At 37.8% G+C, this 25,210-nt stretch overlaps 1 protein-coding gene across 2 annotated transcripts in view; it reads left to right on the forward strand.

The window, feature by feature from the left end:
* N (neurogenic locus Notch protein) overlaps window positions 1-25,210 on the forward strand; it is a 282,796-nt gene that overhangs the window by 102,860 nt on the left and 154,726 nt on the right. For both annotated transcript variants that reach the window (XM_012289665.2, XM_076531387.1), the window contains exons 3-4: window positions 3,756-4,027; window positions 9,497-9,692. In XM_012289665.2, coding sequence (XP_012145055.1) covers window positions 3,756-4,027; window positions 9,497-9,692 — 468 coding nt within the window. The remainder of the gene's footprint in view (window positions 1-3,755; window positions 4,028-9,496; window positions 9,693-25,210) is intronic.

Here is a 25,210-nt window from a genome sequence, read left to right on the forward strand (position 1 = left end):
TACATGATTAAGTCTTTTATTAACCTATTTAATCGAGAAATTTAATAATCGTTATTAGCAAACTAGGTGGCTTAATTAAGACATAATGTGATGTTTAATAATCGACTGGAGGAGATGTTTAATAATTGACTTAATGATTCAACGGGTGATCGGTGTTTGATGAGAAATTACTGAAAACTGGTTTTGTATGTTAATCGAGTTCTGTATAATGGGGACAAAGGATTGATAATATTTCAGAATTCTTGTGATCAGTACATGTATATTGTAATAACTTAGAGTACAATCATTTTATTTGCCACATTCGTTAATAATATCACCGCGCTTCATGGTGCAACATGGACGCGTTGCTGTAATTACAGTGTACTTGACACGGTATCATAGCGGGACGACTATACTGGTTAACAGAATAGCACAGAAACATTCGAGATGTTACATAAAGTGCCGTTTTATTATGTCGTTAACTGAAATAACCTTCCGTTTATTTTTAATTAAATATTGGACTCGGAAAAGTGGTAGGTTTGATTTTTGGAAAATTGGAGATTTGGAGATTTGGGGACTTGCAAATTTAGAGATTTGAGGACGCGAAAATTTGGTAATTTGGGAATTTGTAAATTTATGCTTTTGGTAATTTGCGGATCTCAAGACTTCGAATCTACGTATCTCGCTCTCCAAGATCACACATGGACGTCCTCCATGTCCTCCAAGTGCATACAATAAGATACAAGAATGACAATAATTCCTTTCCTTACTTTTACTCTCAAATGTCACTAATCCCCATAATACAAGACTAATTTCCCCCAGAGTAAGACTAATTCCCACAATCAAATAATAAGAAACCTATCACGAAGAACACGTGTACCAGAAAGCTGAACGACTCCTGACAATACGCCTTCCGAAATAATGTATCCTCGCAGGAGGTACATGTACTCCACGCGACACTCTGTGGCACCACGTGGTGCTCGTTACGTCCCTGGTTTGCTTAGAAGGGAATATTCACAGATAGAAGTCAATAAATCCAGCCAATGGTGCTCAACGCGGGCCGGACACCGGTAGTCGAGAAGAAACTCGCTGCCGGCAAATAATGGCCGTGGAATCGTCGCTTCCGTTTATAGAGATACCGGCTGCAGCTTTCTATGCGCTCGCATGTGCACCGCGATATCCTTGCCCGAAGAAGAAGAAGAAGAAGAAGCCGGAATGGAGCTGCGTAAAGTAACTCGGAAACCAGCTGTGCCTTCGACAATGGACGCCGATACGTTCTTGTCTTTAGCTCGTTGCGGCCGCGGCCATCGTTGTCGGATTTTTATTCCGATTCATGGTGTCTTGTGTGGAAATGGGAAACTGTGGGGTAGATGAGACATGGTAGATGAGATTTTCCGGGAATTTTATGTCTTTAGTTGATGAAAGGGGATTTCACTTGTATGCTGAGGTAGTGAAAGATGCAGGTACAGAATTTAGAAATTTGAGAAATTGGGGATTTGGGGAGGTAGGAATTTGAGAATTTGGGAATTTGAGTGTTTGGGGATATGGGAAGGTGGAAATTTGGGAATTTGGGGATTTGAGTGGTTGGAGATTTGGAAAGGTGGAAATTTAGGAATATGGAAATTTGGGGGATTGGGGATTTGAGAAGGTGCAAATTTGAGAATTTGGGAATTTGAGTGTTTAGGGATTTGGGAAGGTGGAAATTTAGGAATTTGGGAATTTGAGTGCTTGGGGATTTGAGAAGGTGGAAATTTGGGAATTTGGGGATTTGAGAGTTTAGGGATTTGGGAAAGTGGAAATTTGGGAATTTGGGAATTTGAGTGCTTGGGGATTTGAGAAGATGGAAATTTGGGAATTTGGGGATTTGAGAGTTTAGGGATTTAGGAAGGTGGAAATTTAGGAATTTGGGAATTTGAGTGCTTGGGGATTTGAGAAGGTGGAAATTTGGGAATTTGGGGATTTGAGAGTTTAGGGATTTGGGAAAGTGGAAATTTGGGAATTTGGGAATTTGAAAGGTTAAGGAGTTGGGAAGGTGGAAATTTAGGAATTTGGAAATTTGAGAGGTTATGGATTTGGGAAGGTGGAAATTTAGGAATTTGGAAATTTGAGTGTTTAGGGATTAGAGAAGGTGGAAATTTGAGTGTTTGGGGATTTGGGAAAGTGGAAATTTGGGAATTTGGAAATTTGAAAATTTAAGGATTTCAGAAGGCGAAAATTTAAAAATTTGGAAATTTGAGAATTTAAGGATTTGAGAAGGTGAAAATTTAGGAATTTGGAAATTTGAGAGTTTAGGGATTTGGGAAGGTGAAAATTTAAGAATTTCAAGGAAGAAACCTTGAAATTTTTATCCTTACAGTGATCATAACCTTTCTTGCACTCTGGTATCACTAATAAAAAAGTTTGACCCTCTCAACGTAATACACTGTTCTTCTCCTCACAGTAAGCAGATATTAAACTTTAATCCAAAGTAGTTCAATATCGTATCATTTCCTTTACCATCACTTACACTTGCATAGAGAATACTATACCATCGATTTCAAACGCATTGAACTTTCTCATTTCTTCAAAAGCAAAGGGTGTGTTATTGGCAACCGATTAGAAAGCATCAGAAAGTTTTCTTCAGCTTCTATCATTTCAAAGCACCGGTCAGCGACCTCGCAGCTCTCATTTTGCGGTTTCCTTCGCAAGATTTTATAACATTTTATAGGACACTCCACTCGGACAGTTACTCGAAGCGGACGGAAACAGGCGATTACGAGATACTAAAGAAGCGGTTTAATTAGAAGCTCGAGAGAAAGGTGCAATTCGCAAGGGTGAAGCGTTTCCTTGAATGGACCGTTTCGAAACCTAGACGTGCCCCGAAAAATGGTCCGGTTTCTCGTAATTCCATGAGATACGCCATTTTTAGATGTACGCTCGAAGAGAATGTAATAACACGTGTTAGCAAACCGCCACAAAGGATCGAGGTCTTCCGTTTTCCGGACCTTTCGTGGAAGCCTTGACCGCAACGCGATCATCGTTCTATTTCGCAAGAACGCATTAAAGGTCCGTTGGAGACCGCCCAGATAGAGCAAGAATTTACAAGCAGTATACTGTTTTGTGTTGTAGAAATTTAACGAGTTGGAGATGTCTCTTAAAATAACTCTTTTTTGTTTCAAGCCCTTTTTGGTTTCAATTTTTAACTCTTTAACTGGGGTTGCTAATAAATGACATACTAAAATTGTAGCCAGAAACATGGTAATATTTTTGATATTATTAAATTAACTGTGGTTTCTGTACCACTAAAAATAAATACAAAAAAAAATTTTTTTAACTAGAATATCACTTCAGTAATAATAGTAGATTGAAATTAGTTAAGGTTAAATTAAATATTATTTAAAAAAGTACAAGTACCTGCAGTTCAAGGATTAACATCTTTATCGTTCTTTTACTATCATGATGTTTAATATTAGATTTACAGAACGTGTTAAAATGAAGGACCTTAGATTTCTTATTATAAATTGCATAGGTTATTAAGACATTTTTCTAATGATTTTTTTATAAAAAATTTTGTAAAGAATTTTTGTAAAGAAAGACTTTAAGATGAATCCTTTACGATGAATTCTTGTATTAGGTAGTTTACCCTAATTCATATTTTGCTTCAATTTAAAAGTAGCCATTAAACTTTCTAGTGTTAAATTCATAAGAGGGTTAAAAGGAATCTAAACCATTAAGACTCAGTTTGAATGTTTAATTCATGCGACTCTGCTAATGCGTTGAATTTCTGTTTGTTGCAGCTGCACGTCGAAATACGTGGGGGAGTATTGTCAGCACTTGAACCCCTGTCACACGGGTCCACGTTGTCAGAACGGTGGTTCGTGCAGGGTGAAGGAAAGCGTCGGGGGTGGAACACCGTCGTTCACTTGTTCCTGCCTCGTCGGATTCACTGCAAGCCTGTGCGAGATACCGATCGAAAATGCATGCGACTCATCGCCGTGCTTGAATGGTGCCACTTGTAATCTGAAATCGTTGCGCGAGTACGTCTGCACCTGTGCCACCGGATATACAGGTAACATTTTCCCTAATTCAGTTCCTAAACAGCCACAATTTCTACAACGAGTAAACTTGAATATTTTTTATACAACAAGTAAACTTGAACATTTCTTATTCAACGAGTAAACTTGAACGTTTTTTATTTAACAAGTAAACTTGAACATTTCTTATTCAACGAGTAAACTTGAACATTTCTTATTCAACGAGTAAACTTGAACATTTTTTATTTAACGAGTAAACTTGAACATTTTTTATTTAACAAGTAAACTTGAACATTTCTTATTCAACGAGTAAACTCGAATGTTTAATCAAAATATAAAAGACAGTTATTTTAAGACATTTGTTACTTCAACACATTCGTTATACAATAATATTGGACATACAGGTCTTGTGTCACGCTTCTCTTTTATATGAGCTACTTTTTTGCATTCAATTTCAATTTATGTGCTATGCGAACATTTTTATCATTTTTTCATTTTTAGACATCAGTCATATTATCTTATTAATTAACTTTATGTATCTACTTACTGACTTATTTACTTACTTATGTACTTGCTTGATGTCTGATTTATTTGCTCACGTCCTTTCTAATTCTTATTAAGGTAGCACTTTGTATCGACATTGTACTTCAGCAATATCAAAAATACTTTATTGTTTGGTCAATTTATTATGTTTGTTAATTATTAAATTAAAGTAGAAATTGTTAAAAGTATCATTTATTTGTCACAAACAAATTCTACAAATTTTGTTAAGAATTCAATTTTCAAATTTCAAATTCAATTTCCTGAGAAAGAGAACCAAAAACTCTTGCTTGTTACGTATGCTTATATTATCGGACACCCTATGTTCTCCGTCCGCGGTAAAGGGTTGAGGAAGAAACTTGCTCAAGATAAAAATCATCGATTAACGAGAGGATCCTTATCCGTTCTTAAATGAAGTCGCTAAATCTCGAAGTACCGAAATGCGAGATTTTATCGGGCAAAGAGTCGCGGGTATAATTGAGTCGTTGACCCGTTGCGATATCTTGCGCGATTCTTTTTACGAGGAGATACCGACTTGTTCGACGTAGGAGAATCTAAAATATTTTGCCAACATCCGATTAACGTTATTCCGCGTTTACGCGGATTCTGCGAATATACGGTTACGAATTTTATAGGTCGAGTTCGAGGATCTTGGCATAACCAGTTACAGTGTATGTGGTATAATTTCATTTTTATCTCCTGTTCGTATCGGATACACGTGATAAATATGTGGCAAGATGTATTTAGGTTGTATTGAAAGGATCGATAAACTTGGGCAAAAAAAAATTGTTAATTTGGAAATTGTGCAATTGTGAGAAAAATATAAATAAACGTTTTATTAGCAGCATACAAAAATCTTTTGAGACTTCAATTAAAAATAGAAAATTTTCTTCAAATGAAAATTATTTATCAGACTTTTATAAATTCCATAAGAAAAAGAATATTTCGAATGATCATTGCAAATGTCTGCTTTAATAATATAAAAGCTTGCAACCTCTTTTCAAAATTTCTTGTATAAATAAATCATTATTAAAATTACCAGTGGAATGAGTAAAAACAAATATTACTAAAAACGTTTGAAATTAAATTTTGTACCTACAAAAATCGAAACTGTACTAATTATCCTTTATGACCTCTAAAACGACCCACGCATTGAAAATTTTAATGTTCAACGTTAGCAAGTCTTATATAAGAAAATAATTCTTTTCAGCATCGTTTAACGATCCGATCTGGTTGCATAGACTGCACAGTAAATTTTTTGCTCGTAAAACGCATACCATACTCACGGAACTTAATAACCGAACAAAGAAAAAAGAAGGAGGACGTACGTGAGTTTATGAGTGCGATATTAAATCGGTTCATAAATGACTGACATTTTAGTCATCGAGGTAACAAGTTCCATAGATTCACGTGGGCTCGGTGGCAAGGCTACGATAGATATAAAGATAAAAAACCGTGTGGTAATCATGCTAGTTCTCATTGTTTTGTGCGCTAACAGGATACGATAACGTGAATAGCGAGGATAGATTTAACATACCGGTTCCGTTCGCGCGATATTTCATTATTGACTGACGTGATTCAGAATAAGATTTCCCTTTGCAAAAATGGGATTCGAAGCTTCGTTTTTGAATTATTAAGGAAAAGCACGGACCAATCAGAGCGCGAGGATTATTACGCGTTGGATTATTACGCGTTGGATTACTACGCGTTGGTTAACTACATGTTAGATTACCACGCGTTAGATTCCTACGCGTACGACTACCAGGCATTAGATTCCTACGCTTAGAATTACCACGCGTTGAATATCCACGCGCTGAATTACTACGCGTTAGATATCCACGCGCTGAATTACTACGCGTTAGATATCCACACGCTGAATTACTACGCGTTAGATTACCACGCGTTAGATACCTACGCTTAGAATTACCACGCGTTGCATTATTACGTGTTGGATTACTACGCGTTGAATATGCACGCGTTAGATTACTACACGTTGGATATCCACACTCTGTATTACTATGCGTTGGATTACTACGCGTAGGACTACCACGCATTAGATTCCTACGCTTAGAATTACCACGCGTTACATTACTATGCGTTGGACTAATACGCGTTGAATATCCACGCGCTGAATTACTACGCGTTAGATATCCACACGCTGAATTACTACGCGTTAGATTACCACGCGTTAGATACCTACGCTTAGAATTACCACGCGTTGCATTATTACGCGTTGGATTACTACGCGTTGAATATCCACGCGCTGGATTACTACGCGTTGGATATCCACACGCTGTATTACTACGCGTTGTATTACTTCGCGTTGGGTTACTACGCGTAGAATTACCACCCGTTGCATTACCACGCGTTGCATTACTACGCGTTGGATTACCACGCGTTGGATAAATACGCGTTATCCAAAGCTGCCACTCTCGTGCATGCGTAACCCTCGCGCTCTGCTTGGTCCGTGTTTTTCCTTAATAATTCACAAACGAAGCTTCAAACCCCATTTTTACAAAGGGAAATCTTCTGAATCACAGCATAACTAATTTCGAAATGTAAGTCTGACAAAGACTTGCAAGAAAATATAAAATAGTCCTGGTATAAAAATTTGAAAATGAAGGTTTTATAAGTTGTGTCTAAAATGTCTAAAATTTGTATCGATATCTCAGAGCTTTAACACCACCTAATGTCCCCGAAAGATTGGTATGCACGAATTTGTTTGGCTCGCGGAAGTCGTTGATGAATCTAAACGAGGATATTTTTAAGGATCGCGTTTAAACGAGAGGTAGCACGTGCTCCCTTGACAAATAAATCGAAGGGCAACGGGAATTCGAAGGGAAAGAGGAGATAACGAAAGAAAGAACGAAATGGAAGGGAATCGGCTAAGAAAGAGAGAAGTTTGTGCCAGCTGGATAATTGGCGGAGAGCAATGCGGCATTTCGCTGTGGCGGTACCTTTGGCCCAGTGGTTCTCACCCTTGCGATTCAATCTTTCTTTTCAATCTTCGCGTTTGCATACTTTTATCATGCAAATTCATCACTGCGGATCGTATCGATATTTTTAACTGCAGATGCTTCGAGATATAACCTTGATCCGTTCAAATTTTATAACTTGATAGCTAACCAAGTATTTCACTCTGAATATTTTTTATAATTTGACTCTTAAATCGTTTGTCAGAGGTTAGATTGAAATTAAATTTCAACCGTGTTAGACTGAAATTGAATAAATTGAAGTGCACTTAAAAATTCATGGAAACAATGTGACTTGATTATGAGATATAAAATGGTGTAAGCACCACTGGGTCATAGCTACACGAGAGCACAGGATCAAGGAGCAAAGACATGTCAGATCCACGGAACGAGTAACTCTGGTAATTAGTTCCACTAATCAGTGACGCTAAAGAAAGCGATGGTTTGGTAGACTGTAGGATGGTCAGCGCCATCTTAAACGATATCTCTTCAAGGAAAGAAACAAATCTTCTCCATGATCTCCCTTGATAAGATTGGTTAAAAACCGCAGGACATTTGTACCTCTCCCACGTCGATCTTCGTCACTGTGATCGACAAAGATTGATTTATTTATTTGTTCTCGTAATTGGCAGCACTTGGTGCTCGGCAAAAGAGAAAATATATTTAACAGTAATCTGACATTTTCATCTTCACTTTTTGCAGTTTTAAAGTGTAGCTTTCAATTGTAATGATGCAATTTTAAATCGACATCTGTACGTTTTTTTGCGACTTCCTTTTTAAGCATTTAAACATCTGTTCAATTGCGGCACATATGATTCTTAGCCCCAAATGTCCTGCGAATAAACAGGGCGAGTTCTGGCTGCCCTCGGTAACAAGTCCAGCAACGGATCGAGGGCAAAACTCACCCCTATCATTCTTCTTCCTTCCTTTTGCTCCCCTTCTATTCTCCTTGCAACCTCTTCAGCACCAGCTGCTGAATCTTCATTTATCTGCTTTAACGAACGACTCAAGGATAGGGTTCCTATACGTGGCTCATTTTTGAAGTGTTGCGACCAGGGGGGGTGAACCGGAGACTGCAGGGGACTACACTCTTTGCATTTGCATAGCAATTTTTAAATTGCGTTTTAGATTCAGAAATTTTTATCGTTGTGTATTTATGGACTTGGAGAGGTTTGGTTATTTTTATTTTTGGGAGTTTGATAATTTGGGAAGTGGAGGATTTGGAAATTTGGGGAATTTGGGGATTTGAGAATTCGGGGGTTGTGGAGTTTGGAAATTTGAGAATTTGGGGATTTGGGAATTTGGAAATTTAAGGATTTGGGGATTTGAGAATTTGGGGAATTGGGAATTCGGAAATTTGAGAATTTGAGGAATTGGGAATTCGGAAATTTCAGAATTTGGGGGTTGTGGAGTTTGGAAATTTGAGAATTTGGGGATTTGGGAATTTGGAAATTCAAGGATTTGGGGATTTGAGAATTTGGGGAATTGGGAATTCGGTGATTTAGGAGTTTGGTAATTTGAGAATTTGGCGACGCTGAAATCTGTAAATTTGAGGATTTGGGGATTTGAGAATTTGGGAAATTAGGTATTCGCAAATTTGAGAATTCGGTGATTTAGGAGTTTGGTAATTTGAGAATTTAGTGACACAGAAATTTTTAAATTTGAAGATTTGGGGATTTGAGAATTTGGGGAATTAGGAATTTGAAAGCTTAAGAATTTTAAAACTTGAGAATTTGTAAATTTGAGAAACCTGGAATTCTTGAGTAATCTTAAATAGCCTCCTCAAAAGAAATTTGCGAAGCCTTATAGTGATCACAAAGTGTACCTATCTTGAATTCCGATATTCACCTTTTAAAACTCCAAAATAGTAATTTAGTATAAAAGAATTTTTGACCCGATTTATAAACGTAATTCGAATATTGTAGGTAAACGGTTTTCTCCGTTAAAGCGAAAGACACCCGGCACGCATTTCTCTTGTTGCTTCTGTTACAGGCGAGCACTGCGAACGGCAAGACCACTGCGCCTCGTCGCCCTGTCGAAACGGGGCCGAGTGTCGTTCGTTGGAGGACAGCTACAAGTGCACGTGTGCACCCGGCTTTACGGGTCCGAATTGCGCGGACGACATCGACGAATGCGACAGGAACCCGTGCAGACACGGCTCCTGCAAGAACATTCACGGATCTTACAAGTAAGTCGAACGACATCGTTAACGGTCCTTCTACGGTACTTTACATACCATCTTTATACGTAAATTGCGCTCTCACGCCGTTTTCGGCTTTTACGATGAAGCCCGAATGCGATTCAATTTCGTCTGGCTAAGATTTCGTCGATAACGTTGTCCTTTTATCTTTATCTCTCCTACGATCATCGCTCCTGCTTTAAGCTTAACATCAATTTTCATCACCGCTGTCGATTCTTATCGACCCGGAGCTCTAATTTTCAATCTTCTGCATAAATTTTTGCATCGCGGTATCGGTATTGTAATTCGACACTTTTAACGGGTAATGCACTTTGCGAATAATTTATGCTACGATTAAATTTACGTTACGACTGCTCATTGACGTAACTATTGGGTTCTTGCATGTCAAATGATCGGTTGTGAAAATAAAAAAGTTTGAGGACGTAAAAACACCGTTAAGTAGCACATATCGGAACCGGTGACAAAAAGACACTTTGCTAATATTTTTAATATAGGATTGTCAATAATAACAAATTCGGTCATCGACTCTTTGAGCGGTAGATAGATTCGTTCAAGAGGGTTGATCCGTTCACATAATTATATGACATTGAAACGCAACAGTGTCGTTAAATAGCACATATCAGAACTTTCTCCCAGCGACAAAGGATACTTTGCTAATATTTTTGATACAAGACTAATTGTCAATAATAACAAATTCTTCGGTCATCAACTCTTGTGCGGTAGATAGACTCGAACAAGAGTTCATCCGTTCTCAAAATTATATGACATCGAAAAGCAAAAGATAGAAAAATGAAGATGTTCCGCGGATTCGAGAAGAAGGATTTCGTCCAGCCGACAAAGCTTTCTCTTGGTGGCTGCTGACGAAGGGAAGAAAAAGGAAGGGCGTACGTGTACGCGCACACAGCCACCAGCGTCGAGCCGATATAATTCAATATAATGTAGGGCCCAGCGACATTATCTGCTCTCGTGCAGTCAGCTCGGCTCGGGCCCCGATTAATCTCGACTCGATCTCAACAAAGCGCGGATTTATGTTCTCCACGCCGCCCGGCTTCGAGTCCCCCGCTGGAACCAGTTTTTGGCGAGCTCGTTTCTTTTCCGCGATACCCTCTCGTTTTTCTTTTTCCCTTTTCACTTCGTTTTTTTCGAACCCAACCCCCTTCGTCTTTTTCGCTGACCCTCCGATACTCTGCTCTTTTCGAAACTAGCTCTGCAAGACCCTCGTAGTCTCGTTTCGGTTCATTGTTGGTGTAATTGATTTTTACAGCTTGTATGATACACAATTTGTTGAGTGTTGTATGAAAAAGAATTTGTTAAGAGTGTTGGATGAAGCAATTTGTTGAGAATGTCATAAAAAACCTGACAGTTTGTTGATTGTTTTAATAAACCTGTTTATTGTTTTAATTTTATTATTTAATATATAATACATTTAATGAAGATTGTTTTAATAAAACATGGGGAGGAATGTTTTTGGTAGAAGTCTGAGAGGATGTGAAAACTGAAAATGAAGAATATAGAAGATGTTGCAAAATTTTTGACAGAAAATCAATTTTATATAATGCTTTAGCCCACAAGTGTAGGGACAAAGTTTAGCTAAACAAGATTATTATAAAAAGAAAGAAGTTAGTGATAGTGTAACATGTATCTTAACATTCTACTAAATAAGCAATGGTCCATCAAACTTAACCTCTTGTCTCATGTTAGGTGCGTCAGTCAGAAGTAATCACAGTTACAATATTATAGATGAAAGATGAAATGTTATATCTATTTTTTATTCAATCCTTGATAATGCAAAATATAACTGAGCTTGAACTCCCAATTAAAGCATACTAAAAGTTCGAGTAAAATTTACCAAAGTCAAAGTGCTAGTGCATCATGTGTCAGATTCCTCAAAACAAAGTTCAGCCATAATCAGGGGAGAAAAAAATGAAATATCAAATAGAAAACATGATACATATTTGGTACCCAGAGAAATGATGCCCAGAGTGTGAATTCCGTGACTTTTCACAACTCGCTTTTCGAAACGCAGTTCGAGAAGGATCGATAGGAAAAGGCAGCTCGGGGCGAGGACAGAGGCGATTTTCGAATCGACGCAACGTCGAATTACGAGCAAATTCGTAATGGGCCGTGGGATCGACTGGATGGATCCTCGTTGTTCGACGTCATTATGCGCTCCACGTCCGTGCTCAATCGGTAATTGCGGCAAAGACGAACGACACTGACGCGATTCTCTGAGCCCTCATCGCCGCATTCGTTGATCCGCGACGATATTTCGAGAGGTCGCGGCTCTGACCATACACACTTTCTGCTTCTCACTATCCGTTCGAATAACACGCTGATAAAAGTAATTTTATACCTCTCAAAATCATAAACATCTTGTTTTAATGCTCTTCGAGATTGTGGAATAGGAGATGTCGAAAAATCTACCTTGTGAACATTCTTGAAGGATACTCATTCTTATAGGATGTTCATTCTTGTAGTTACGTCACTTTGATGGTTTCTAAATGATAGGCTTTCTGAGAAAATATTAAAGATTCATGTTTGTTAAGTGAACTTTATCTGTAATTTAAAACTGAAGGAAAGGGATGCAAAATAGCGGTGCAAGAGCCTTTTATTTAGTGCCGTGTTGCGATGAATGTCGTCAAAATTGCAGCCCTGATATGAAACGAAAATTGAAATCTTTAATATCTGCTTTAAATTTGCCAGAGAAATAAACACAGAAATAGCGAACTTTTAAATATTGGAATTAGAAAATCGATTTTCCATCAGTGCGACAATGAACCCAGGCGTCACCTGCTCATTTGCTGCTAACCTAATCGGTTCAATATTTCCCTGAGGTTAAGAGAAAAAAGAGAAGGCGGCGTTACAGGCGGTGCCTTAATTGAACGGTATCTGGTTAACGCGTACGATGCAAACTTGTAGTCAGATAGGAATAATCGAGCTTTAGCCGGCTAATAAATATCGACGAGGGGTTAATCGAGCCGCTACCCAATAATTCCCTTTTAACGCAGTTAATCCACTGGCTGGTAGACCCTGTAACCTCTTCCCGGTTAATTCGCCTATGCATCCACGTATACGCATCCCATTTGGGTTCAGCATTAAAGTCCCTAGGTAGAAGAGGCAGCTTTCTTCACCTGTCTCGATACGTGCACTCGCCATGCAACCATCTCGTCAACGCGAGCCTCGCTAATCTCTTCTCTTTCACCATCTTCTCTCTTTCTCCCCTTTACGAGGCTCGAGAAGCAATAACGTTCAATTGGCTCTAATAAAGACTTTGATGCGGCATGCCTGACCGCCAGGTGGTGCAGCTAGGAGCTACTATGTTATTAAATAGTTAGGTTGAATCGGTGCTCGAACAAGGCGCGCCTATACCGAGGACACACTTGATTGGGTGGCTCCGTGATACCGGGATAATTAATCGAATCTTTACTGTGAAATATTCCGTATCGACAGCGTAGCCTTGATACTCGGTATAATTGTAGCCACTCGCGTATCTCTTGTGGATAGGGTAACTTTTTCATCTTTTATTAGCTTTGTTGTGTTTGTGAGGTACCTATTTTCCTTCTAGAATACAAGGCACTCTTTGATTTATTCCTGCAATTATTTATTGAACTACTTGTTGCTTGAGCAATATTTTAAGGTATAACATTATGCTATTTCATAGTAACTGGATGTATATTGATGTTTATTTGTTTGTGAAATTCTAAATTATATTTGTATACTCACTATGTGCATTATACATATAATTTTCATTTGCAAAAATAAAGTATAAACTTGTTTTTTTATATAACATTCCATGTCTCAAGTTTTATTAACAAAATTGTGTTTACATGGAATAAGACTGTAATCTAAATGCTTTCTCTATTTAATGCTCATTAAATGTTTCTAATAATGCACGTAGGCATTTATCTAGATTTTGAAACATCAAACACATAATTTATTGAACGTTCATTTAAATAATGCGATCAAAATGACACCATTCGCGAATATCCGTGCGAAAAGCACCCTCGCGCGTGCTCGGGACAGGTAGTGTGATTTATGAAATGATCCTCGCGAAGTAGAATTTAATTGAGCGAAGGCGAGGCAAAAAGGAACGCTCGATGTTCTTAACCCCCGGCCCGATGAATCCGCACCGAATCTTGATAAAGCGTGGCCTCCGCAGTAATTTTCAACGTTGCAAGGGCCGACCCCGTTAGGTCAAATTCTTTTGGGGTTCTAGCTGAAACTCGCACCTGGTTTAGCCACACAGTGTCCCGGAATGTGTCCACACCTGTTCCCTTCGGCTTGTTCTCATCAACGATACGGCTTCGATCGCGAGCCGAGCATGCTTTCACACTCGAAATTTCTGCCTGGTATTTTTAAAATCAATTTCTCCTGGATTTAATATTTTTTACTCTGCTATGTAATTTTTATAATTCTTGTGCAACATCATTTTATTCCTCTGATGATTTTATTTGAAATATTTGTTCAGATTTAAGAAAAATTGATGCTTTGTACTTGAGATGTCTTTTTTGAAAAATCTACAAATTTAGAAATTTTTGTTTTATTAAAAATTTAGAAGGTTCTGAAGTGTTCTGTAAATTATGTAACATGTAAAATGTTGAATTATGTGAGGAACGATTTTGTGTCGGAATACATTTTATTTTATATATATTATATTTTACATTACATTATATTACATTTTATATACATTTAACTTGATGTCATTGCTACACGAGAAGTTACCTAACTTAATGATTTGAAATAACTCTTCACAAGAAAATTTACATGAAATTATGTACTGGAAAGTGTTACGATCGATTCAGAGAATCGTTATGTCGGTGATAAAAAATATGAGACATCGCGACACCATTCGCTATATAACACTTTCAAAAGACTTCGTACGTTACATTTGACTACGAGAATTTAACAGTACATGCTTACAACCTGATATTTTCGAAAAATGTACACGATAATTATCATTATTATAAGATTAAATCAGGCGACGTACTTTGACGGCAAAGCAGGCGTAAAAGAGGAGGTAACTACAAATTTCCATAAAATTGCATGCTTTCACAAAAGTGTTAATGATAATGTAGCGAATAAACGATTCGCGGAATCGTTTCGATATCAACGATCAGAAAATTATAACGGTGGTACGGTTTAAGTTATAATGTGAGGATACTGTTCTCAGCTTTTTAATTTGCAAATTCTCGAATTTTTTAATTCTGATTATGATCTTATTGCATTTTCAAGTCCCAAATTCTTACAGCACCAATTTCTTAAAACCCCAATTTCTCAAATTTCCAAATTCTTACATCGTCAATTTCTCAAAACCCCAACTTCTCAAATTTCCAAATTCTTACATCGTCAATTTCTCAAAACCTCAACTTCTCAAAATTCCAAATTCTCAAATCTCTAATCCCTCAAATGCTTAAATTCTCTAGTCCGCAATTTCTCAAATTCCCAAACTCCCAAGTCCCCTAATATCTAAATCTCCAACTTCTCAAATCTCCAATTTCTCAAATCCCCAAATTCTCAAATCCATAATTTTCAAATTGAATCTCTCGACTCTCAATCTCCAATATTCTCAAGCTTCAAACTTCTAATCCTCCCAAGTTCCAAAATCTCCAAACCTGGAAATTCCCCAAACTTTTTCCATCTCCCTAAATTTCCACATCCTATTCAAAACACGTCCACTGGACCACCATCAACAGAAACAGGATTGTCCGCGATGCGTATCACCATCGAAAGCAGCTCGATTCCGTGTTTCTGTATTCCCGGTGAAGAATAGGCGACGAGTTTGGTGTCGCTAGACACGCGTGTTCATCCGGCGAAATTCGAAAATTGTCGTCCGGTATTCGCGGCACGTAGTTATCGGTCACTCGGTGCCGTAGAAAACGGGTTCCTCGAATCGCTCGAGATCCCTTTTCTTCTCGGAAGAAACGGGCCAAGCTTCACGACCGTCTTCGTCGACCTGGTTGACCTCGTCTAGGCTACCCTTATTGCGTGGAAACGACTCGTTAAACTCGAGCGGTACGATCTACGGATTACGTGATCTCACCGGGCACACCTCGACGCGTACAAATATTATATTGTGAGAGACACGTCAAGTCACTGCGGCGACAAGGTTATGAGAACAACGATGCGCTCAAAGATTACTCTTCGGCGTCAAGGTTAACTGCAGTTACGTTACGATCTTGATAACGTAGGGATCCTGGCCGAGTTTTGAATCGATGGTCAAAGTTAGAGAAGTTTCAGAATTGGGGCTGTAAGGATTAGGAAATTTCATAACACGGAAATATGAAATGGGTTCATTAGAATTTGGATTACAAGTTGGATATTACAAGTACCGATGTCAACCCATGAGTTGAAGAGACTGTATGTGTTTAAGAGAGCTATGGCTACAATTGGTCACGATAGAAATATGGTAGACGAAAAAATGATAACGTGGTAAAATAGTAACGTTGGAAGTGTTCATGGGGATAGGCGTAGCTTTTTTCGCTTTGGGACCTCCTCATGCACCAACTCATGGGCTGACATCAGTATATCATTCTTAAAACTGCATGCAATACATATTCTACATACGCAATACCATAGTACAATTCTATTGCGCTATAAAATAGTACGATAAAGGGAATGATACAATGGAAAAGTGGTAACGCTGGAAGTGTTCAAGGTAGTGATAGGCGTAGCTTCCTTCACTTTGGGACCTCCTCATGCACCAACTCATGGGTTGACATCAGTATATCATTCTTAAAACTGCATGCAATACATATTCTACATACGCAATACTATAGTACAATTCTATTGCGCTATGAAATAGTACGATAAAGGGAATGATACAATGGAAAAGTGGTAACGCTGGAAGTGTTCAAGGTGGTGATAGGCGTAGCCTCCTTCACTTTGGGACCTCCTCATGCACCAACTAGTGGGTTGACATCAGTATATCATTCTTAAAACTGCATGCAATACATATTCTACATACGCAATACCATAGTACAATTCTATTGCGCTATAAAATAGTACGATAAAGGGAATGATACAATGGAAAAGTGGTAACGCTGGAAGTGTTCAAGGTGGTGATAGGCGTAGCTTGCTTCACTTTGGGACCTCCTCATGCACCAACTCATAGGTTGACATCAGTATATCATTCTCAAAACTGCATGCAATACATATTCTACATACGCAATACTATAGTACAATTCTATAGCGCTATGAAACAGTCCTATAAAACAGTACTATATATAAAACACGATAGAATTTGAAGCAGTAGGTCACTGGAAGCTGCAGGAATGCCAGATCAAAGGTTAAGAATTTTCGCATGCACAACCGCGTGATTTAATAACCGAGGAACACTGACCATTTCTCGAAAGTCCCTCTATGGGTCATTGGGAGCTTAAATAAAGCGGGAACAACAGCACTATGATTGCCAATCGCATCAATCTTATCCGGAGTTGTTATTGCTTCATCAGGTCTGCCACTTCCTCTACGCGCTCATAAATAACGTTTCACCCGTGATTGCGACTGACACAGCTTCGTTAAAAGTTCGTGCTCGTAGACGTTTTCATTAACGTTTTCGCAATTGCAAATTGATTGTGGTGCAAAAACGAATCTTAACGGAGGTTTTCAATCTGAGAATTCGATGCATTGCCGTGTCAGATTAATTGTCGCGGGTTGGTTACCATCGGTGAACGTCTGATGAGGCTGCAACCGGACTTGCTACTGATCCTTGATATCTCACCGTGTTACGAGTAAGAGTTACGTTTTCAAGAGATGGGATTAAGAAGAACGATTGTCACGCGACTTGCTGGACGGGTCAAAGTAACGATCTACAGTTTGTCGCGAGGATGACGTTCGAGTTACACGCTTACGTGTCGCGATTAGTCCTCACATATCCTCGTCTGAAAGTTTGATAAACGTAATCGGAGATCGAGAACACCGCAGAAAAAATTTTAATTGAATCAGTATGGGGTGGACGAGGAATTAAGTACGTGAAAGATCTAGATTTCTTTGATATCACTTCAGAGACTACTGCAAAGATATGTATACAATTTATTCAAAATTATTGAGTTAAGCATGTTTGCTTGTGAATTAAATGTCTTTAAGAATAATTTCATCCACGTCTTATTTAAATAACCAGAGAATTTTGAAGTATAACATAAGAATGCAAGATGATTAATTTGTCGTTCCAATCTCCACCATTTCTCTTGTGAGGCAGGCGACACACGAGGTTGATCCCACGAGAGACATGAATGATTAATCGTGTAAAATCGATCGGGATCGAGCTGTCAAGGTTACATTCCGCTACACTTTTCCAGCCAATCGACTATGTAAATGTGTCCACTGTTGCTCCACATTTCCATGGACGATACAGGAAAGTGCAAGTAAGTTCCACGATCTACGATCATTAATAATCCTGCTGGTGGCTGTCGTTGAAGGAAATTGTCGATGGCACAGTGTATCATTCCTCGACGTTTAATTATCGCTACGGAATACGTTTGTCCACTATTTATAATTTTGAAGAATGTCGTAGGCGAAGGATAATTCGATTCGTTGAACCGAAGGTCTGCCAGGTTTTTCAATCTATCGCAATATTCGCACCTCAGATAATCGAAGGTATTTTAATTCCTTGGCTAACAATAAGCAATGGGTGTATTGCAAGAAGAATAAGTCGTTTTCGATTCGAAATGATACAATCGGTTGTCGATAAAATACTGCGATTCTTTGTGAACTTTTGTAACTTCAATATTTTACTCGAAGTTAAACATCGACAGTATATCACGAAGATGATAACGTTCGAATAAAAATATATTTACCCATGTTTGGATTAGTGAAGTAGTTGCAATAAAGTGTTCAAGAAATATCCCTATTACGTTACGGTACCAATAGCTCGATAATGTATTACGTATTTCCAATAATCGCCTAAAGGTGAGATATTAATATACGGTTGTACCAAGAATGGAGCAACCAGTGAAAGGGAATTGGAGTCTTTGTAATGATAACTCTTTCGATTTGCACACTTCGTGTATATTAATTTACTAGTATACTGTAAATTTGATTGTACGCTTCTAGTTACGTTAGTACGCTTATACACAGGCTCCTTCGTGTCAAATACACGTATTACATGGTTAACCCTTGCGTGATTTTATCTGCTTTAAAAGGAAAATCTTTGGACGTGTTGCAACATTATAATAAAGTATCGAACGAACTTTCTATTATATAAATTTATTTGAAAAAAAAAAATCACATGGTTGTCAGAGAAAAAATTTTAATATAGAATTCTAATGAACAATCTTTTCTTTACTTTTGATGATTCTTTCACTGTTATCATTAGTAGCATGTTTCTGTATTTTTGTCGATAATTTCGTTTGGTGTATACTGTCTCCTTTATTATGAAAAAGTATTGTCAAGAAGAAAAATTTATTGTCGACGTAAAGTGTTAACATAAAGAAGTATAATATCGACAAAAAGTGTCAACAAAAAGAAGTATATTATCGACATAAAATGTCAAGATAAAGAATTATAATATCGACAAAAAGTGTTAACATTAAGAAGAATATTATCGACAAAAAGTGTTACCATAATAAATATTACAGCTTCAAGAAAAGAAAAAGAATGTGTCTCGATTTTTTCTTTGGACCAAGCGAAAGTCTGCAGCGAAATTTTGCAAGTGACAAAGTGCCCAACGGGGAAGTTGATCGTCGAGAATCGTCTGACGTAACGATTATCGAGTCCAACCAATTCAGGCAATTACCACGGTGGGAAAGCGCCCTGTGCTGGCGTTCCATTAGCCGTGTTAATCCGCCGTTATGCTCCTTACTTTACGTGCAGTGCATCCGTTTACGTCACGCGGACAAAACGTATCCGATTAAGAGTGTGACGATTATTTTGGTAAACTTGGATTTTATCGTGACTACAATCTCTTAATAATTTGGTAGGAATATTCGAAATAACTGCTGCAAACGTAACTGTTTTGTTACCGTTTTTATCTTTGATATTAATATTCAAAGTGTGTATACGCTTTAAAGGGACACCCTGTATAGAATAACTAGCAATGACAAACAGTTTGAAAACTACTTTTTAGAAAATATACAAAAGTCATGTACGAAGTTTAAAATTACCATAGTAGCTTTCAAACGGTCTAAAAATTATTAAAATGACTTTTCTGGTATATCTTCAGTGTTCTATGTCTACGAATAGAATCATAACGTTCATCATAAATTCATACAAACAGACCCTTACGTACTTACATAGAACAGTTTCGTTTCTGAAACGTTGAGATATAACGGACACTCTGATGCATAATCAATGAGATGATCTAGATTTCTCCGGTTTAGAACAATATTCCGTTCCGTGCGAAAAAGAATGCGCGGGAACCAAGATATTCTTGCGACACCGTTATGTTTATCGTTTTCCCGCCATTTTCACTGTGATGAAAGAAACTATTGATTTTAGGATGTAGTTTGAGTTTTTATCAAATTTTATTATTTTCTATTTTTGATGGTGTACGATCCTAAACTTTTATGTGGGGAAATAGGAAGGTAGGGATTTGGGAACTTAGGGTGTAGAAATAGAGGTTATAGGAAGTAGGGATGTAGAAATAGAGAGATGTAGAAGTACACAGATTCTGGGATACAAATATAGGGATTTAGGTACATGTAGGGATTTGGAGATGTGGACACAGAATGTAGGCATTTGGGAGAATAGAGATGTGATGATTTATGGATTTGGGGCTATTTGGGAATGTAGACATAGGTGTTTGAGGATGTAGAATTAAGGGGATGCAGGGATTCTGCAGATGTAGAGATCTGCAAATGTAGGGATTCAGGGATGTGGGAATCCTAGGATGTAGAAATGTGGAAGTGTAGGGATCCTAGGATGTGGATTCTGCATATGTAGAGATCTAGAAATGTAGGGATATGAAACTGTGGAGATCTGGAAATGTAAGTATCTTAGGATGTGGGGATCTGGGCATGTAGAGATCTAGGGGTGTAGGGATTTGAGGATGCAGAGATTTAGAAAAGTAAGGATTTGAGAATATAGAGATTTGATAATGTAGGGATCTGAAAATGTAGGGATCTCCAAATGTAGGGATCTGACGATGTACAAATCTGTGGACACAAAGTCTCCACAATAAACACACCTTCAAACACAGAAAACCACGCATCTAAAAATTCAAGAATACAACAATCTACGAATACAAAAACCTAGATACAACAGTAGCGATCTAATAACATAAAGAACCTAAAGAAAGTCATATAAAGAACCTACTGATCCAAAGTTTCAATAATCCACTTAGATATGCACAATTTACAAATACCCATCTATCTATAAAACAGAGCACGTCTATTTAATAATATCATTTCTGTATAAAGCATTATGAAGCTATAACGATCAACCATATCAATAGCTAAAGTCGGGTTATCATTAAACCCAGAGTGCACTTAATATTCCTCGCGAGAATGTTTTCATCTTGACCGCTTGATAGGCTCGTAAATATGATCAAGAACGAGATTCAAAGCATGTCGTCTCTTTCGAAACTCGATTTCAATCTCCTCGCGTTCCAATTTCCTGTCAAATAAATCGACCAGGTAACCATGTAATGGCTCGTATCGATTTTCGGGACTGCTAATGACAAAACGGGTCGAGATATCGCTTTAGATTCGATTAATTCCTCGCAGGATGCTCGATCTTGATCGTACCTGGTCAGCGTTTTGACTTTTTCTCGGTGTTTCTCTTCTTGGGCTTCTTCTTCCTGCTGGTTCCTTTTGCCTTTTATTTGGTGCTGGTTTTGCACCAAATGGACGAATGACTGAATTATTCTGTACGTTCGGTCGAACCTGCAATTATTATTTTTATAGAAACAAGATTATGTCAGATCTAAACCTGACATGTAATTAGCTGAAATAATTTTACCAATTAGACAAACTAATTTTATTTATATATTCAGTTTACACAGCTTTTTAAGCTTTTGATTAATTTTATTTAACCCCTTGTTGTACTTTGACAAGACGCACTCGTGACGCACTCACAGTTCAAATATTACAAATTTTACTTATATTTTTAATATTCTTGAACTTCAAATTTAAGTCCAACTATAAGGATCACTGAATATAAAATATTTAAAACATTGTAATTTTTATTGTTTGTTTAAACATTATAGCTATGAGTTCATTTTAACTGACGCACCTGACAAATAAATTTGATGGCAAAAGGTTAATTCATACACAGTTTAAAAACAGATTAGAGTATTTTCTTTAGATATACTCACTTTCTTAAAAAGAAGTAAATATTATGTTCAACTATATTTGTTATATATTATGTTACTATAACATTGTACTATTTTTAAGCTTTTATAAAATTGTCCTAACAAAACAATACTTTGCTTCATTATACAGCTACTATCATTTAAGCAACGTCTAAACCTTACAAGAACAAAACAGTAAATCAAGAGACCATAAAAATTCATGTAAAAAAATAAAACTTTAATCGCAGGAATATGTAAAGCCATCTTAAAAGCGTACGAGCAAAGAAAGAAGTTCATGATAAGTCAGAGATCGATCGTGACAAACTGCGATCGATTCGTCCCCTCGAATCCTGTCCCATTAGTTTCGCAGCCTTTTTGCATTTGTCGTCCACACGAGACGCCCCGTTCTTATCCACGGTTTTGCAGGGATGCTTGTGCGTTGCTTCGAACCCAAATGACTTCATTTTGCAATGTTATTGTCGCACAGGAGAAAAGAAATCGTTGAAATATAACCTCTCACCGTGACTGATCCTTTCGAACTTGCTTTCGATGGAAATTGATTTTGTTGTCGACTGTGTAAAATATTACCAATTTTAAAACGACCCCCTTTTTCTGATGATTTCTTTGTACATGTAACAGTTTACACGGTATAAATAAATTACTTTGCGTTTACTCAGTGATTTATGTTTGAGAATTTTTGTTTCTTTTAAATTTTCTAATTATTAAATCAAATTAAATAATTTGAGAACCTGGAATTTACTAAATTCCCAAATTGAAACTGGTTTGTTTGAGAACCCACAATAAATTTGCTAAATTCCCAAATTGAAACAAGTTCGTTCACAAAACTCGTTCCAAAGGATAATTTTTTGCACCCGTTCCTCAACGAAATTACTTGAGCATCGTAAACCTTTTATTTTACATTTTCTGCAGCGTACAAATCGAGAGAAATAAAGTCGGACGAAAGAACAAAAGAACTGGTCGGATTGCTCTTAACTCGGCAATAAAACGTTTATGGCCGCCCTTAATATAACATCTTCTTCGATATTTTGTTGGAAGATCCCATCTATGTGCTCGAATTGTTTGTATGTTTACGTATCTCTGCATTTATATTTCTGTAACCGGACAGTGTCAAATGTCAGATAAACTCGACCTGCGAAATATACGATCGTGTTTGTTGCACTTTTATATTTCTCGGTAAAAATTCGAATTTGAATGGTCGAGCAAAGAAGTAAAACTGCCGGTGACTTGTTTCTTCTTCGATCGTTTCATTTTTTTCCTTCTTTTAACCACAGGGAAGCTCTGCGTGCGTCGGCCGCTCGAAAATCGGCATCCCAACTGGTTCCCGGATCATTTCTGACATATTTTCTACCTTTGACTGCTCGAGACCCATGCTGAAACTTCCTCTTGTCGTGGTCCGCCTCCATGGCATCCCAATATGAATCATATAACAGAGACACATAAACATCGACGTGCCTAACCCACCCTTCGATTCGACGCTGAAATCGAACCGCTTCGGGGTCGTGCTTGTCTTTTTCGATACCTGTGGACTGGTTCGACAGTAACAGAAACACCTACTGTCGCACGAGAATCACTTTCTGTATCTTCTTCGAAGAATATACTGAGCAAAATCCGATGAGTTTTCATAGCGTAGTCTTATATTATACAATTTATCATAGATTAAATAAATTAAAAATATTTATATCAACATCTTCGTATTGTATATAATACCATCATTAAAATACCGTCATCATTATTAGAACCGTTCAATAAAATAGCACGTCCTATTTCAGCAGTGCAACTCAGAGTCGATAATTCGGTTTTACGATCGAAGCCTTTCATAGCATTCCATAATTTAAATATCTGAAGGCACCGTGTATTTCAATGCACGGTATTTACCATAAAGCAAGTGGAGCGAATTCTCGCCGGAGCAATTGAACCTAGAGATCACGGTAATCTACGTGTGATCGGAGACTCTCGAAAATCGAATGTATCGAAAAATCATTCGAAGCCACCGATGCGTGATAATGGATCGGACGAGGGAGAGCAGAGAACGTGGGTCGGGTCAGGAAACTCGTAGGGTTGCTGGGTAGGTAGGGGAAATCCGGGATGATCCCCTCGTTCGGAACCCCATCGTCCGGCCTGTAGGATGCCCGCAAGCCATTCGCACAATGCGTGTAAACAAGTGAAAATTAAATTTTTCAAATTACCCGTCTACTGTCGGCCGATGCTCCTAAGCTGGTCAACACGCTCTAATCAGAATTTTCGTGTTTCCGGCACGCTTCTGCCTTCCGGCCTGTTTGCTCCAAGGGTGCATAAATATTCATAAGAACGGATTAATCGGAACTCTTTCCTGGAGGTGTAAATTTTCGCTAGCATTTATACGGAAAATTTGAGAATTCATTTTGCATGACGTTATGAAACGTTTTGCGCAGTTTAAAAGATTGTTTATATAAAGTTCTTTAATATTCTTTCATCGATACAATGTGCTCATTTGTATTTATACGATCATTGATGTAATCGAATGTTTATGCATTTATGACATATCGCAGTCTGCAAAATAAAGATAAATCATTGAATTCAAAGATGATCGCATACTTTATATAATTTATTTGCATTTTATAGATATGTCATGAATGTATAATCTGTGGTCTAGTAAACACTTATTGTGGTCTTTTATGATATCTTTTATGATATGAGTGTTTAAATCAAGTATTAGAGACAAATATCAACTATTAAATTTTGTGTCTTCTTAAAGAAAAGGGTATAAGTGTCTTTCAACAAAGTTTAAGAATAATCTCGATAATTATTATAAATGTCCAAATTCAATGAAACGTGACAAACTAATAAGAGAACTTAAACGAACTAATCGTGTTAAAAATGTTGAAGTAAAATGCAGTATCGACGACGAGTGTGTACAGTTCGCAGGATTCCGTCGCTGCATGAAAATGCACGCAATTAGCGTGCCGTGACAAAAATGCTGGGAACGCGTGACAAATTTGGTTGTCCGCCATGCCTCGGGTACACATGCTCGGCGGAATATCGTGTAACTATCGAATTAGCAAAATTCTTGCATACTATCAACGAAGCTGGAGGTATATAGGGGCAGAGACCCGAGATGCACGCAACGATTCCGCATCGTTTCTACGAGCTAGGGCCCTACGAGATAGGTTGAAAAGAGAGCACCTTACGAGGTTGCGACGCGTACGAGCGGGACGCCGCGAGACATAGTCGAAGATTAACGAAGGGTGACGGAACGAGCCGATGGGGCCTTTTGGTTAAC

Source organism: Megachile rotundata, chromosome 4 (genome assembly GCF_050947335.1).
Source record: "Megachile rotundata isolate GNS110a chromosome 4, iyMegRotu1, whole genome shotgun sequence".
NCBI classification, from domain to species: Eukaryota; Metazoa; Arthropoda; class Insecta; order Hymenoptera; family Megachilidae; genus Megachile; species Megachile rotundata.